At 35.6% G+C, this 17600-nt stretch overlaps 4 protein-coding genes across 4 annotated transcripts in view; 2 read left to right on the top strand and 2 right to left on the bottom strand.

Moving 5' to 3' along the window:
• Positions 1-4588: 4588 nt before the first annotated feature.
• LOC126376524 (gastrulation defective protein 1 homolog) lies at positions 4589-9413 on the top strand. Its single transcript, XM_050023973.1, has 4 exons — positions 4589-5415; positions 6875-6986; positions 7550-7745; positions 8207-9413. The coding sequence occupies exons 1-4, from the start codon at positions 4816-4818 to the stop codon at positions 9327-9329; spliced, it is 2031 nt and encodes a 676-aa protein (XP_049879930.1). The 5' UTR covers positions 4589-4815; the 3' UTR covers positions 9330-9413.
• A 343-nt stretch (positions 9414-9756) lies between these two features.
• Positions 9757-14149, bottom strand: LOC126376651 (39S ribosomal protein L39, mitochondrial). The gene is made up of 8 exons (XM_050024193.1): positions 14001-14149; positions 13745-13924; positions 13355-13455; positions 12506-12647; positions 11739-11963; positions 10921-11000; positions 10196-10348; positions 9757-9906 (listed from the first exon to the last, which is right to left on the bottom strand). The coding sequence occupies exons 1-8, from the start codon at positions 14071-14073 to the stop codon at positions 9826-9828; spliced, it is 1035 nt and encodes a 344-aa protein (XP_049880150.1). The 5' UTR covers positions 14074-14149; the 3' UTR covers positions 9757-9825.
• A 408-nt stretch (positions 14150-14557) lies between these two features.
• Positions 14558-15512, bottom strand: LOC126376693 (EKC/KEOPS complex subunit TP53RK). Its single transcript, XM_050024248.1, has 2 exons — positions 15433-15512; positions 14558-15342 (listed from the first exon to the last, which is right to left on the bottom strand). Exon 2 carries the CDS (start codon positions 15311-15313, stop codon positions 14588-14590), a length of 726 nt encoding a protein of 241 aa, XP_049880205.1. The 5' UTR covers positions 15314-15342; positions 15433-15512; the 3' UTR covers positions 14558-14587.
• Positions 15513-16381: 869 nt separating this feature from the next.
• LOC126376718 (coactosin-like protein) overlaps positions 16382-17600 on the top strand; it is a 41429-nt gene continuing 40210 nt past the window's right edge. The window contains exon 1 of the mRNA XM_050024274.1: positions 16382-16736. Within this exon, the coding sequence (XP_049880231.1) occupies positions 16683-16736 (54 nt within the window). The 5' untranslated portion in view covers positions 16382-16682. The remainder of the gene's footprint in view (positions 16737-17600) is intronic.

Below are 17600 nucleotides of genomic sequence, written 5' to 3'. Positions count from 1 at the left end.
GAAATGGTGTTTAAATTTAAATTTCAGCCTAGCCTGCATCATCTCACTGCTGGATAGATAGATAAGATATTTGTATCATGTTATCACAACACGTTTATACTATCTATCATTCAACTACATATTATTATGTACTTAATAAACTTAGTATATACTAAGTCTGTAGTTGTTTTATGTCTAAACAATTATGAGTTGTACACGTTTTATATAAGTAAATTATTATTATCTTTGATTTCAGATATTAAATCCAAAAGTGTCGACTGGATTTACATGAAAAGGTATATCAAATAATTTTCTTTTTTTATATTTTTAACATGATATACATATATAGAGTGTATAATTCAACCAGCTGCACAATGCACTTAAATCAGATATATTTTACTTTTATTTTTATAGATTATTTTGTACATATACTATTTTAACATTATTATTAAACTTTATTTCAGTCAGTTCAAGAAGACGAGATGAAAAATTTTAAAGAAAAGCTGAACAAGTCCCGCCTCAAGATCAAACGACTTAATGAAAAAAAAAAAAAACAATGTGACAGGGTGTCACAAAGACAGTTTCTAAGCAAATTGACACTGTTTAGAAATTAATAAATTTGTATTTATTGTAAATATAATGTACATAATTAATAACGTGTGAAATAAATACTTGCTAATGAAAATGAACAGATTTACGATCTAATTTATATTTCATTTTACCTCCTGTTCTTATTTACTCCTACTCCAACACTCCAGGTTGATACGAACTGCGCCCAATAAAGAATGTAATGAATGTTATAGATTTGTGTAAGCGACTTAGATAAATCTTGACTAAACCTTCCTTTACAAATACAAATATACTTTATTGCACACAACATACAATACTTACAAGTTTTACACGAAAGATACAGTACACCACCTACCTACCTTTTACTTTCCCTTTCTGTTCTCTTATGAATACTTGTATGCCGTATTTTTTTAAGTATAATGCTATATCTAGTAGGTACGAGTATGGTAATCCTAGTATTGAAACAGCTTGTAGCCCTAGTAAAGACCGCCATTTTATGTTTACAGAGTGGCACGTTTTTTCTGTAGGTATTTCCAGTCCATACTCTTTTCTATGTCTATGGCGTGACCCCATCGGGCCTCTTACCGTCTGTGCGGCTTAGACCCGGCGGCGGCGGTTCCAATTTGCACGGCACGTCGATCGACACCAGTGCACGGCGGATGACATCATAAATAAATTCGAATATTACAAAATACTTACCGATGAAACGATAACAGTTGGCTATTTTCTTTCCTTCCTGAATGTGAGCTGCAGCTCCAAACTAATATAAACCAGACAATATAATCCAAAAATGGTTAGATACTTACCTATCAGAGACAGAGTCTCCTTTCATCAAGAAGAAGATAATTGCATCCTACAAAAAGAAATCTTGTAAAAAAAAAATTATCGACATTAATTGTAAGTAAATTTAATTTTATCGACATATTACTAAAGTGAAACCCAACACTAGGCAATGAAAAACTTGTGACAACCTACGAAATTACGAAACAATTTTTGTATATGCGTCTTTGTCTAACATTACGCCGGTTCCGTAAGATAAAGTAGAGCAGAATTATAGAGTTCTGTTGCTATTTTAGCCTTCCTTCTATGCTTTAGTTATTGTTCTGAGACTTTTTGAGTGACCATCTCTTTCGCGCTATGGAGTTGTTTGTCTCAGAACAATAACTAAAGCATAGAAGGAAGGCTAAAATAGCAACAGAACTCTATAATTCTGCTCTACTTTATCTTACGGAACCGGCGTAATGTTAGACAAAGACGCATATACAAAAATTGTTTCGTAATTTCGTAGGTTGTCACAAGTTTTTCATTGCCTAGTGTTGGGTTTCACTTTAGTAATATGTCGATAAAATTAAATTTACTTACAATTAATGTCGATAATTTTTTTTTACAAGATTTCTTTTTGTAGGATGCAATTATCTTCTTCTTGATGAAAGGAGACTCTGTCTCTGATAGGTAAGTATCTAACCATTTTTGGATTATATTGTCTGGTTTATATTAGTTTGGAGCTGCAGCTCACATTCAGGAAGGAAAGAAAATAGCCAACTGTTATCGTTTCATCGGTAAGTATTTTGTAATATTCGAATTTATTTATGATGTCATCCGCCGTGCACTGGTGTCGATCGACGTGCCGTGCAAATTGGAACCGCCGCCGCCGGGTCTAAGCCGCACAGACGGTAAGAGGCCCGATGGGGTCACGCCATAGACATAGAAAAGAGTATGGACTGGAAATACCTACAGAAAAAACGTGCCACTCTGTAAACATAAAATGGCGGTCTTTACTAGGGCTACAAGCTGTTTCAATACTAGGATTACCATACTCGTACCTACTAGATATAGCATTATACTTAAAAAAATACGGCATACAAGTATTCATAAGAGAACAGAAAGGGAAAGTAAAAGGTAGGTAGGTGGTGTACTGTATCTTTCGTGTAAAACTTGTAAGTATTGTATGTTGTGTGCAATAAAGTATATTTGTATTTGTAAAGGAAGGTTTAGTCAAGATTTATCTAAGTCGCTTACACAAATCTATAACATTCATTACATTCTTTATTGGGCGCAGTTCGTATCAACCTGGAGTGTTGGAGTAGGAGTAAATAAGAACAGGAGGTAAAATGAAATATAAATTAGATCGTAAATCTGTTCATTTTCATTAGCAAGTATTTATTTCACACGTTATTAATTATGTACATTATATTTACAATAAATACAAATTTATTAATTTCTAAACAGTGTCAATTTGCTTAGAAACTGTCTTTGTGACACCCTGTCACATTGTTTTTTTTTTTTTTCATTAAGTCGTTTGATCTTGAGGCGGGACTTGTTCAGCTTTTCTTTAAAATTTTTCATCTCGTCTTCTTGAACTGACTGAAATAAAGTTTAATAATAATGTTAAAATAGTATATGTACAAAATAATCTATAAAAATAAAAGTAAAATATATCTGATTTAAGTGCATTGTGCAGCTGGTTGAATTATACACTCTATATATGTATATCATGTTAAAAATATAAAAAAAGAAAATTATTTGATATACCTTTTCATGTAAATCCAGTCGACACTTTTGGATTTAATATCTGAAATCAAAGATAATAATAATTTACTTATATAAAACGTGTACAACTCATAATTGTTTAGACATAAAACAACTACAGACTTAGTATATACTAAGTTTATTAAGTACATAATAATATGTAGTTGAATGATAGATAGTATAAACGTGTTGTGATAACATGATACAAATATCTTATCTATCTATCCAGCAGTGAGATGATGCAGGCTAGGCTGAAATTTAAATTTAAACACCATTTCATCTGTCTGATCTATAATGTTCAATGTAGGAATAGCATCGTCTCGAAGACGCCTCCACTTTGAATTAGGAACACACATAAATGAATCCGCAGTAAAATGTTTCGAGCAAATACGGCTGTACTTATTTGGAATCCAATTTCGTCTATTAATGCGAATTATCCATTCTTTCTCTTTGTTATCGTCTACAGGAAATCTAAAAATTAAAAGTATCGATAATTTTAGTACATCACTATGGACAATCAACATAACCTCAAATCAATTCCGTATTCATCGATGAAACGTATAATATAATGGATATCTCAAATATTTTATGCTACAAATCTATTCAGCAAAACATATTACTTTCCTAAAATTGTTCAGCAGTTCACATTTCACTAGAAAATTACAAAAAACTTACCGATGAAACGACAGAAGTTGTTGGCTATTTTCTTTTCTTCCTGAATGTGAGCTGCAGCCCCATACCACACAAGACATAATGTCACACAGTCGAGACACTCAATTATTTGATATAAATAAAAGTTTCTTTCCATTTATTTGGAAAAATATTGTTAAATTATCACTTAAAACAATCTGAACACAAGACACTCGTAAACACAGTTGACGCGACCGTGTCAAATAGTTCGGTAAATATAAGTAAAATCTTCTTATGTATGTTACTATGTATTTGGCCGAGTTAAAATGAGTCCAATAGGTCCAAATGACATTTCATGTTGTGACAACCTCGGAAAAAATGAAGCAAAGAGCGAATCATTTGTCCTTTTCTCACTCATAGTTTGTGTCGTAAGCTAGAAGAGAGCCGGTTTATAGTTTCTGAATTCTTATTTTAGCCTTCCTTCTATGCTTTAGTTATTGTTCTGAGTTGTTTGTTATTGCTGTCCCTTTTTTTGTAATTTACCACTGGAACGTAGGCTGCCCTTGTCCTGCGTTCGTAACATAATATACAAATATTAACGCCAAAAGAAACGGTAAACTGGAGTTAATTAGTGTTTTAGCTGTACCATAATACAATCATATAATTTATTTATATCGTTTCATGAATAAATAACTAATTTACAATACCTATCACTTTGAAAAGGTGGCAAAAAGAAATTAATTTTACGAATCTTGACATAACGTGAGCCTATATTTTGAATGTTTCTTTTGCGTTTTGATATTACTACTTTGATGTTTATCATGTATTGTCTTAGTACCTACCTAGTTTTTTTGATTATCAAAACGTAACTGTCAAAACAGTAAAGTCGAAGAACTAGTAAACCACTAAAACTATCTTGTGATTTATTTAGTGCTGTAGTTAACTACAGCATTTTTATTAGTAAGATAATCGTATTGAAGATGTATTACTGTGTAAAATAATATAAAGTCTATTGAAAACGTCTAAATTAATAAATTTTGCTACCGGATCACCTTTAGGAATTTCAGCCGTACTTTCGATAATAACGTGATAAATTCAATAGCAAACATGAGCAAAAAGCCTATATCGTTCGGTAAAATCAGCTTTAACCTGAACAAGAGCTCGGATACCGCTGAAAATGACAATAATGAGAGCTCCACTTCTGGTTTCGGTACTTTCGGCCGGACGCCGATTCAAGAGCATAAAATAGTAGAAGAAATAACTGAAGACTTAGAAAGCCAACACGTACACGAAGTCATGGGTATCAAGAACTTCGGTAAAAAAGCCAAGAGCTTCAACATTGAGGAACTGATGGAAGAAGCGAGGAAGAACGCCGAGACTAATAAGAGAAAAATGGAAACTAAAACAAAAAAAGAACCGGAGAAGAAAAAAAATGAAGAATTGATCGGTCCATTGCCTCCAGGAATGTCTAACAGTAATGATGAAGATGATGACCTCATAGGGCCCCCCCTACCACCAGGGATGGCTCCAAATGATGATGATGAATTAATAGGCCCCCCAATACCTGCACAATCGAAAGAGATGTCTAATAAAGTTGATAAAAGCAAGGGTGCTGGGGACAGTGATGAAGAAGACAGCTATGATGAGCTGAGTGGGTCTGATGATGAGGAGATGACCATAGATAAAAGAATACCTAACACTCATGAGGTAAATATTACTGAATAATTTAGAATTAGTAAAAGCTACCCTGTTTTTAGGTTATGGCAATGGGTTGCTTAATCTTACAACATAACATAACATAACAAATACTTTATTGCACAAACAGGAAAAAACAAAATACAAAACAAAAGAGAAATAGAATTAGTACAATAGGCGGCCTTATTGCTAAGTAGCAATCTCTTCCAGGCAACCTTTAAGTATAGGAGATATTGAATATTAGGTAATATAGCGGGATAGTGCAGCATGGGAATATTTGTGCATATAAAAATAAATACACTTTTGACTACATAAAAATAATACACATAATTATAATTGAACCATGTCTGCCAGCATCAAAGTGGTTGTAAACCAAAGTAACATAAATAGCCTAAAACAAAAGCCATAGTAAATTGATATTGAATTGTCTTTTTCACTCGAAATTTTAAATAATAAAAAAAATAATAAAAAATTAAACAAATAATAAAATAATAAATTATAAAATAATAATAAATAAAAAATATATAAAATAATAATAAAAAATAAATAAAACAGAAATATTACCTTTTGCTCACGTCAATGATCCACAACAGGCAGAGGCACAAGTAATCATAAGACAACTTGTAGACACTTTTTATAATAAGTAAAGAGTAACATCATCGGAAATGAAGTCATCTGTTTAATAATTTGCATCAAATTGAAGTCGGCAATCATTGCGAAATAAACAAATCACATGATGTGGAATTGTAACAAACAACATTTTCAAATAAACAAAAAATGTTGATCATATAATCATCTAACTAACACAACTTACACCATAACTTGCTCTTAGCCATAAAATAATACATATAGAACAGCAGCTCTTTGCTCCCCACCAGTGGCTGACCTTGGTTTACCTCACCCCCTCGGTCTTACTTCAGTCATCATTCATATGGGTGTCAGATTTCACACACAGATGTGCAGTGTGTAATGTCAATGTGTAGTGTCTGTGTAAAACGAGGTTTTTTGTATCAGTGTTCAGAGTGTGTCCCAACTTCAAAAATTCAATAAAAGAAGAGAACTCATCATCTCCCTAGGGTTATACCATTTACATGGGGTCTTACCATCAGGTAAGAGATTGGGGTTGTCATCAGACAACCCCAATTTTTCACAGAAACAATGGCCTATCTGAATAGATACTACTATGGCGTCATGGTTTTGTATTCTCATACAAACATATAAATTAACTTGACATTTCTAAAAAAGTATCTCATTTGGCGACGTTGCATACGATTTCATACAAAGATTTGTAAAATGCGATGACGTCGGCGCGTGCGGCTCCTACGGCGCGTCAAAGCGCGTTCACCTTTAACATGTTCCATGACATAAACCAAATGTTGATTCATAATAGTATGACACTTTGATTAGGGGCATCACCTGTGGACATTATCCTGGAACATTTTAACAACACCAACATTTTTTTTTGTTCCAGGTGGAGATGCTGCACGGCACTAAAGCCGTAGTGGCGCTGGCTGTAGACCCGTCGGGAGCGCGATTGGCGACTGGCTCCATCGACTATGATGTCTCATTCTGGGACTTTGCTGGTAAGAATGCATACAATACTATTATACAGGTATAATCTTAGACATTGAGATCTTGATTACAGGACTAGGGATGGCTTGTAAGAGCAAATAATAATGTAGACACACCCCAATATACAAAACCCTCTTATCTTGAGCTGCCTCACCGCGGCTTACCTTACAGACAGTCTGCACTCAGTCCCCAACACTTGTTTAGTGGCTTACAACCATTAAGACTAAAGTAAGACCCAAGGGGGTGGACAATTACCTTTCTATACTTAGTTTATTCTATAAAATGGAAAATATTCAGCTGCTTTGGAAATTTTTTGCAAGATTGAAGGTATGATTTTTAAAAAGGTAATTGATGTATTTTTTCCATTTTAAATTTCATGCACGTGGCCCTTTCTAATCAGGCGCCTACGCATATGTCTTGCTTGCCTTAACGATAATCTGCCACTGATTAAACTTTAAAATTAAACACTACTTCCACCACCACCACTAGACCACTACATTTCGTTTTGTATTTCCTGTGTATGCAAGAAAGCATTTGTCCAGTTATAAAACCTGGCCACCACCACCCTTCACAGGCATGGACGCATCAATGCGCTCGTTCCGCACGCTGCAGCCCTGCGAGAACCACCCCATGAAAGCGCTGCAGTACTCCGCCACCGGAGACTCTATTCTGGTCGTCAGCGGCTCCGCGCAGGCCAAGGTGCTCGACAGAGACGGGTTTGAAGTGTTGGAATGCGTCAAGGGGGACCAGTATATCACCGATATGGCCAAGTAAGTACGCGTGATAACTTCTAGAGAACGATATAGAAGTGACCAAAAAAATACAGGAATAGCCTATTCGTCTCGACTCCTTGGTAAGTTTCTCCCACTTGATTCTTCCACACACACTTCCTATCTTCACATAATCCAACAACAAATCTACGTCATCAGTCACACATACATACATACATAAACTCACGCCCGTAATCCCAAATGGGGTGGGCAGAGCCACAAGTAATCAAAGACAACTTGCAGCCACTGTCACCTCACCAACAGTATCAGTCCTTATCAGTCACCTTATAAAAATTCAATCGATTCAACCATACTTTCTTGGGCCCCCTTGTTCTTGGCCCTACCTCTATATCCATCTACATTCATCGTTATTACATGCCCGTATGCACCTGTAGCTCTTCAATTTCACAGTGACCGGCGCTACTTTCAGTCTTCAAACAATAAAAATCCCTTGTCTACAGGACTAAAGGCCACACAGCGTCACTAAACAGCGGCTGCTGGCATCCGCAGATCCGGGAAGAATTCATGACGTGCTCCCAAGACGGTACTCTCCGACTCTGGCTGACAGAGAACCCCCGACAACACAAAGCAGTGATCAAGCCACGCCAACAGGGCGGCTTGAAGACCAACCCTACAGCTTGCGCCTTCTCCAGAGATGGAAACACAGTGGCTTGTGGATGCTTCGACGGTTCAATCCAAATGTGGGACCACAGAAAAAACTTCGTCAACACTTCGTCCATTCTTCGAGGTGCCCATCAGAAACAGACCGAAATATGCAGCATTGCGTATTCGTATCTAGGCTCGTATCTAGCCAGTAGAGGAAACGACGATACTCTAAAACTATGGGACTTAAGGAACTTCAAGAAACCATTGAACATTTTCAGCAATCTATTCTCCAGGTATGAGCAAACTGACTGCGGGTTCAGTCCAGACGATACGATAGTTTTCACTGGAGAATCTATACAGAAAGGCCAGGACGTGGGGAGGCTTCTATTTTACAACTCAAAAACGTTCGAAGAAGTAAGTCACATAGATGTGACAAAATCACACATTATTAAAGCAGTTTGGCACGCAAAACTAAATCAGATCTTCGTTGGTTGTGGCAATGGAGTTGTCAAATGCTACTACGATCAGAAGCGCAGTCTTCGAGGAGCCAAACTGTGCATTGTCAAGACGCATAGAAAGAGGCATTCTGTAGAGGTGGTCAGCACACAACAGATCATAACACCACATGCGTTACCACTCTTCAGACAAGAGAAGCTAAGAACTAGCAAGAAAAAGATGGAAAAGGATCGGTTAGACCCTGTGAAGTCCCATCGACCAGATTTGCCAATAACTTCAGGCCAAGGTGGTCGAGTAGCGGCGTCTGGAAGCACTTTAAGTTCCTTCGTGATCAGAAATCTTGGTTTAAGCAAGAGAGTTGATGATGAACAGGATCCCAGAGAAGCTATATTGAAGTACGCGAAAGACGCTGAAGAGAATCCCTTCTGGGTCGCTCCAGCTTACAAAAAGACACAACCAAAGCCTATATTCCAGGACGAAGACGAGGAAGGACCTTCAGATGCCAAGAAACCGAAGACCTAGGTCAATCTAGGGTTTATGTAAAATGAAATAAATGTACTTAGTGAATAAGTACAAAAGTTGTGTAAATAAATTATGTTCTCCAATTATCATGTTTTCTTGAACTCGCCTGAAATGTAAATTACAGTGTAGCGTATCTGTAAAATGGATTGACCGATAATGATGAAATTTTTAGTGAATCCATGGATAGTTAATATTCACAACTGGACCTAGTAAGTGTCGCTGGGATGTTTTTTTTTTGGGTTAACAACAGACTATTATTACATTTATAATTTAGGGGCATCCAATTTTTGTAAAACCAATGACAGTTAACCACAGTTTATCTATCTAATCTACATGAATAAAATATAAAATGTGTGTGTGCGTGTAGATATGTGTGTTGTGTATATGTTTGTTGTGTTGTGTAGTATAATGAACAAACGCAAGCAGATAGAATATCTACAAATACTTTATTACAATATGGTCTTAGAATTAACAATCTATTTATAAACTAGTATGACTATGCGCTGGCCGCGGCAGCCTGTGGTGCGGCGCTGGAGTCTTCCTCGTTGAAAGGGTTGATTGGAGACCGGGCTGGGTTCTAAGACAGCAAATATCCTTGATTATTTTACAGATTAACTAAATGCACACTAAAGCCAAGTCAAGCGTACTTCAAATCGGGGAGCATGAAGTCTTTTGAGAGTGGAAGAAGCGAAAGGGTGTGTCAGGATCGTAGTCGTGGAATTCCGTAGTCTCTGCCTACGCTACCGGGAAATAGGCGTGATCTTATGTGAAGCTTGGTGTCTTGGATATAACATAAAACTATCTTGTATATGGTACTATTCTAGCTAGCTATGCGGATTCTTGTAATGTTTGTCAAAGCAACTTACCAGTTTTTTGGCCCTATCAGTCAGTATCTGGTACGCGAAGTGGTTGAGCACGACTCCGGCGGGCAGTGCCAGTCCTTGGAAGCGATGCAGGCGCCGCAGCTGGCCCGGGGCGCCGCTCAGCGCATGCACCGCCGCGACCGTCACGCGACCCACCTGTGTACAAACAAATATATAAGAATCACTTTTTGAGATTCAAAATAAGTGTAATTCAGTTTATTTTACATTTATTATTGTAGTTTTGCCTCAAATGGCAATTGGTACAAGTAGGTCATGAATTTAAGAATAGGAACAAAGAAGGACCTAATATTGTACCCTGTGGCACATCTTATTTTACAAGCGAACTCGTTGATTTTAGTCAATTGATCTGTACTGTTTGAGCTCTTATTTTAAAACTATGACACAAATGCTGAATGCTACATGCTTAATCTGTTATAATCTAATGTTAGTAACAAAATATTTATCGCTTAGGCAATCAAATGCACAGGTTAGGTCACAAAATCACAAAAAGTCGTAGTTTTCTGAAAATCTTGTACTTAATATTAATTTTGTTCAAATACTAGGTATCATAAAATTTTATTTTTAGCGTGGTGGAGTATGCTCCATACCCTCTCCGGTTGATTGAGAGGAGGCCTGTGCCCAGCAGTGGGACGTATATAGGCTATTTATGTTTTTATGTTATGTTATAAGTAACTATTTTAACACTGACACATTAGAGGAGTACATACCTGGCCTGTACAGCTGATCATCGGTCCCTTGGAAATGTCCACATGCTTTCCGATACGGTACATTGTGACCTTGCCTGGGGCTGAAAAAAGTTGGACTTTAGTATCCTAACAAAAATAACGGAATAAACAATGTTCCGACTGTGTTAGACATATCAATGTAACAAAAAAAGGAATTGTCGTCAAGTTAATTGCAGTGTCGTGTAAATTTATTGTGCAAATTGTTTTTAAGTATAATGGCCCCGATTCCTGCAGACACCGCCTAATTTTATTTTAAGTTCTATCCGTCATTTTCATATCCGTCGAAAAGGAAAGGGACGGATGATTCACAGCTCTTAATTTTAGGAAGAATGAGTAAATGAATAACCCGGGCGAATCAAAAGGTACGTCCCTGGTATGCAATCTGTTTGACGTGCTGTCTACTTAACTGTGTCGGGTTATTGACGGTTGTAAAATTTTTAGACGGTTGGTTTAGATTTGTGCTTAAAATTGACGTGTGTTCCATAAATTTTATGCTTGTCGATTACCCGTCCCTTTCCTTCTCGGCGGATAAGAAAATGACAGATATAACTTAAAATAAAATTAGATGGTATTTACAGGAATTAGCACCATTGTATTGTTAATTTTGTTTATTACTAAATAAATTCCGCCTATCTATTGCAAAAAGTTGATAGAGTATTTTTAAATCTAGTTAGTTATTTAGTTTACTTAATCAATAATCATTTATTTATTTATAGACAATCATACAGTTTATTTGTTTTTCCACAACATACAGAAACGGTTCAGCTTATCATTTTATAAAATATTTTGTTAACACTTACCATTAGCATTACCCCGAGCAATACTAGGTATCTGTCCAACTTTGTGTTCGTTCTCAACAAACATCTCTTTAGCGAGCTCCTCACCAACATCGAGCCGCTCGACGAGCAAGTTCTGACGCACTAGCTTGACGAACTCCGCGCCCAGCGTATGTATCTCTTGCTGGGTGGGCTGCCAGTCCGGCAACGTGGGGAGATCCACGTCGTAGATGAAGGAGCCGCTGCGGACTGAGAAGTAGGGTTTGATTAGTTATTGCAGTTAAAGAGTGTTAGTGATATCGTAACGAATACTGAGGGAGATGATGCAGATCATCATCAAATTTCCTGACGGAAAATTCATGCTTTATTGTGTTTTTTTTTGAGTTTATTTTCAGTTCCATACTTTTGCGACGGAAAATTCTACTTGATATCAATTCGGAATCATGGTCTGAATAATAAGAAAAAGTTTTCTTTACGATGTTACTAACAGCCTGTATATAGTATATTAGTATATAAGTTTGCATTCTATATGCATTGCATTACCGTTCATTTTCTTTTCTGTGTATCCTCCTATCCTATCCTGAATTCAGAGTTTATAAATGCTGAGGCACAATGCTAGAGTGTTGGTCTATGATATTAGGGAACTTATTTTCAAGGGTTTTTTTAAATTAACATAACATAAGCTCACGACTATATCCTAAATGGGGTAGTCAGAGGTACATCCATCGCAAGATGAACTAAGTAATTTCTTTTAAAGAATTTCTTTTCTATGATATAAAGGTCTAACTCACTATCAGGCCCAGGGAAGCTGTGCAGCTTGACAGGGACGTTATCCTTGAAGGCAGAGCTCACGACGGCGCCGAGCATCATCGAGCACGTTCGCCAGAATGCCTTGTTCACCTGCTGGGGCTCGGCAACTGTGTAGGTTTGGAGCTGGAATGTTGACAATATTTGTTTCTTGAAAAGATAAGACAAGATATATTTATTTCATTCCTGATGTTATTACAGAGGTCTTAAAAATAGAGGAAGTACAAATGGTAACCCTTAAGCAACACATTTTAACTACAACACAAAATGGTTAATTTAAAAATTTTTATTTTCTTTTTCTTCTAATCCTTCTATCTCCTGTCTGGGATGTAGACCTCGAATAACATATAAATTATATTGTTTTATTTTAATAAAAAACTATCTCCCAGAGGCCGAGGACAACAGGCTACATTATTCTGGACACAAAGAAAAGAATCAAGTTAAATGCATCGGTAAAAGCTTGGCGGTAACTAAGTTAGTGATAACTATTTATTTCTTTACCTGTTTATTGTAAATAATCTGGACATAATGATATAAGGACAATTTCACTTATACAAGACAGACAAAATGGTACAGCTTATTTCTAGTAGATATCTCTTCCATACCGGGTAAGAGACAAACTATGGGAGAACAGATAGATATGTACATCAATAACAAGATACATAGAAGAAAAAAAACATACAATATGTTAACTACACGGATTTGATTATCGTCTCCATAGTCATCCTATTTGCACAGGGTCCGCTTACGTAACCTGAAGATTTGACAGGTCAGCAACTCCCAGTCTGACCCCCCATTACAGGTGGTCAGTAAGTTATAAGTGCAACACTTACTTCTAATATGCAATTTTCGGACAATGGCCTGTGCATGTCCCAGTGGACATGGCCGTCTACCAGCGCCAGAGCACTGCTCTCTGTGTGCCACTCACTCAGATCTGAAAATATTATACAGTTTATACTTAAACTAAATTACGAGTACAAGTTGATAGTCTATAAACAACCAGCAAACCTTTGGTTGAAATAAATTAATGGAAAAAGAAAACAAAAAGAAGCAGGACATTACACAATGTGTACCTAATTCTCAATAAGTTTAAAGTATTTTACTTTATTTCAAAGACGCACTACGAAATTACAATAACGTAAAATAAAAATTAATTTGCTATAATGAAGTTTTCTTTTTCATAGCATAGTAAAATAACAGTAGTAACAGTCAAAGAGACTCACGTTTTGCACAGTCGTAAGGCGTAGATATGTTCTTGTTCATTACCAATGTGCAGTCATTTGGTACACCCTTGTATCTGACTTCTATCTTCTCAACGCGACCCACTTTCTCCACCTGCCGCTTCTTCTCCAACGTAAACAGGTGATCACGACGCTCAATAGCCTCTTTAGTACTTAGAAATCCTAAAAAAAATACGATAAATACAATGTTTACATCGAAAAAGTTACACACACACAATATCACAGAATTGTGGCTTACTTGCTAGCGGTAATGATTTGGAAGAACTATTATGTAGAATATGTCGAGATATATGAGACAAATGAAGCTTCATTATGATTTAATTGATGTTATTTCCGAATCAAAATACAAAATCCTGCAGCTTATGAGGTTATGCGCGCAGGTGACTGTAGTTGTCAATTTTGACAATGACAGTTCTAGAGTTTAAGATATGAGTTGAAACCGATAAGTTAAATATTATTAATACCGGTTTTTATTCAAGCTTTTCATTATACAATCTATTTGAAAAACAGTGAATTTGGTTTATAATTATAAAACTGGTATCGTTTTATTAACTTTTTCTTTCATTACAAGTTCTTAAGTATGTATGTAAAAGTTATTTATAATAAAAATAATAAAGACATTTATTTTCAACTGTCTTCATTGTTAAGATCCAACAGCAAGCTGTTGAAGCTCTTACCTAATTAACATATAATTTAACTATCTCCATAGATTTAATTTTGTTGCAATCTTATGTATAACTAAAACAAATAAATAAATAAACATTTTTAAAAGGATTGTGTTGAAACCAAACAATATTATAAATAAAACAATAGTTTATTTCTGCATTATCCAACCATAGTTCTCTTCCTTCCTCTTGCTCTTACTTCTTCAAACTTACTGATAATTTCTTTAATATTGCTCTTGCTGAATGCTTTGTAAGCATCTAGAATTTTACCAAACAACTCAGGGTAGTCATTGTGGGTGCTTATCAGAGCTCGTTCTAACACATACAGATCAACACCTTTATCTTCAGTGCTTGAATCAAATGATGACAACCCAAAGTCTATCATGACTAACTCTAGGTTTTCGACATTTAGCCATTTTGAATCCTGATCAATGTTTACTGATAGTTTTGGGACCAACAACATATTGGAAGTAGTCAAGTCTCCATGTATAATATTATTCTCATGCAACTTCCTCACAGTTTGACCAATCATTTTAGCAACTTCGTCTAGGCTGTTTGCATTATCCCCAGAGCCATTTTCAACCTTATTAAAAATATTAATTATAAAGTCTTTTATAGTGACACTTTGTACAAAATGTTGCATGTAAATTCTTCTGCGTTCAAAATCGACTAAGTAAAGTGTAGGCGTTTTTACACCTGCAGTTTTACACCTAACTATTGCTCTGGCCTCGTTTTTTATTCGTTCTTTTGTTATGGAAGTATCTAAATCTGGGTGCCTGTAGTTTTTCTTGAATCTCTCTTTTATGAGCGTGGGTTGGCCCAAATATTGGCAAATGAAGAGCCTTGCCTCCGCGCCTTGTTTCAGAATTTTCAGTTCTTCACACATTCTTGTCAACAAACTAAATGTAACCTAACCTGTAAGTAAGAGAAATCGATCTGTTATGATTTTATAGTACTATAAATTTCATTTCATGAATATTTAGTAAGTAAATATATTAGATTCACCTGTAATGTTGTAATAGTTAACACAAAATTACTGCTTTCATAGGAAAAATATCATCAAATAAGAATTACAAACTCGCTTGTTTTTTTTTTTTTTTTTTTTGTTTTTGTTTTCCCCGAAGGGTAAGGCAAAGGGAACTATGCCCATACAGCCATGTCTGACGTATTTTTTTTTTTCTTGATGATTAATGAAATGATGAAAGGTGATGATGATGAAACCTAAGCCCCACCCTCGGAGTAGACTCCTACTCCGAACCCCAAACGAATTAACTCAAAAGTCCGCATAAACTTTTGAGTTATGAAGCGGCTTCCTGACACGAAGCGAAAATAGGCAGATACACTTTGTTTATTGAATACTCCAATATAATAACACTCGCGAATGTCTTCCGACTAACTTAATGCGATCATTAACCACAAAACACCACTTCGTATTAATTATTTAGATTATTCAATGAAGAAAGCAACTGTCCCGTTCCCGTTTCCCGCCAAAAAGCCCAAACTCGCTTGTTTTTGATAATATTGACATTGACACTGTCTATTTGACAGCACATTGGATGACAAAACAAAACGTTTAGTTATTATTAGTTGAAAACATTTTTATTAATAATACATTTAAAAAAAAAATTAAAAATATGCTCTTTATCGTGTGATCGTTACTCTGCTTGTTCCATATATTTTATAAAATGAATTGTGAAGATGCTTCTTGCTATAAAGTAAAAAAATTCATCAAGGACCAAGTATTAGAATTTTCTTATACTTGGTCTTCACATCTCACAAAGTTTTTTTTATAGAAATTGCGCTTATTGCTGTGAAAAATAGAGATAGTGATTTATTGCCAAAACATTTCTTTACAATACTTCGTAAAAAGGAACGTAAAAACAAAGGATTGAAATTTAAATTCGCCGTCTATAGACCGCACTTTACATTTAACGCTTTAGGTATTTACCTACTTTCTATACGTATACGGAGTGTGTTCACTCGCTCGAGAGCAAGGGAGGCTGTGTGGGCGTGTGATATTGGTTATTGCACCCGTGCCGGCCGGTTAATATCATCCAAACATCAAAATCTTTAATGGAGATTGTGATTTATCTTTAACTTTACATTTTAGTGTCGTAGCAACGTTCGAACGGGTAACTATAAAACGAAAAAACAGTAAAAAACGAGTGTGTTCTCAATTAAAATTAGACAAAAAAAATATAAGTAATTTTTCTTAGTGAATTTTACTGTGATTTACTAATTTTTAATTTGTGAAAATGTCAATGGAAGGATTAGAATACGAGACCATTGTCCAGAATGGGCCGAAAAAAGTAAGTCTTTATTTTTTAATTCTATTTATTTTTTATTTTTAAAATAGTACCTACGCGTGAACTTGAAATTCATTCAGATGACTAATCATGATGTAAAAATGTGAAGAAGTGTTTATGTGTGTCTGTGTTGTTAGATCGAAGGGGTGTTGTAGTGCTATATGTCTGGCTGCATTCTGGATAGGTATGCTAGTAGGTAGGATGCAGGCGGCGCGAGTGCCGGCTGATGCGATATCCGAGTTCCGGATTTAAGGCGGGAACGCCGGGAACTATATTTACTTGCCCCGATTATGGTACTATAAAAAACCTAAAAGCTTTTTGAAAGCTCATTTATTTTGTTTTGATTTAATTACCACTTTCTATTTTAAATAACATAAACAGCCTTTATGTCCCACTGCTGGGCAAATGCCTCCCACCAAGGAAGGGATATGGAGCATACTCCACCACACTGCTCCACTGCGTTCAAGGGTTAAGCAATGTCGGAAATGGTTAATCATTGGAATGTTTTTATACACAAAGTTTTACTACGATACGCACGCATGTCATACTTATTTATAAGTACATGTAAATACGTACGTGCATAACTACATACATATTCATTATTAATGTTGTTTAAAATCATATTTGGATCATAATTATATTTTTGCTAAACATATTTTGTAATTACCTGCCAACGTAGGTACCTACTTACTCTAGCATGCAAACTTTCCTTACATTATTCATCAACTTTCGCTAATTTCGCCTATTACATGGAATTATGCATTATGCGTCAGCATTATAATTCATCATAATCCTTCTTTTTATATTATTTATATTATAATCAGCAGGCACCTTTTATTTTAAGTTTTATGAACCTGAAAATGACAG

This window comes from Pectinophora gossypiella, chromosome 21 (assembly GCF_024362695.1).
Source record: "Pectinophora gossypiella chromosome 21, ilPecGoss1.1, whole genome shotgun sequence".
Lineage (NCBI taxonomy): Eukaryota > Metazoa > Arthropoda > Insecta > Lepidoptera > Gelechiidae > Pectinophora > Pectinophora gossypiella.
This window is presented reverse-complemented; position numbering and strand designations above follow the sequence as displayed.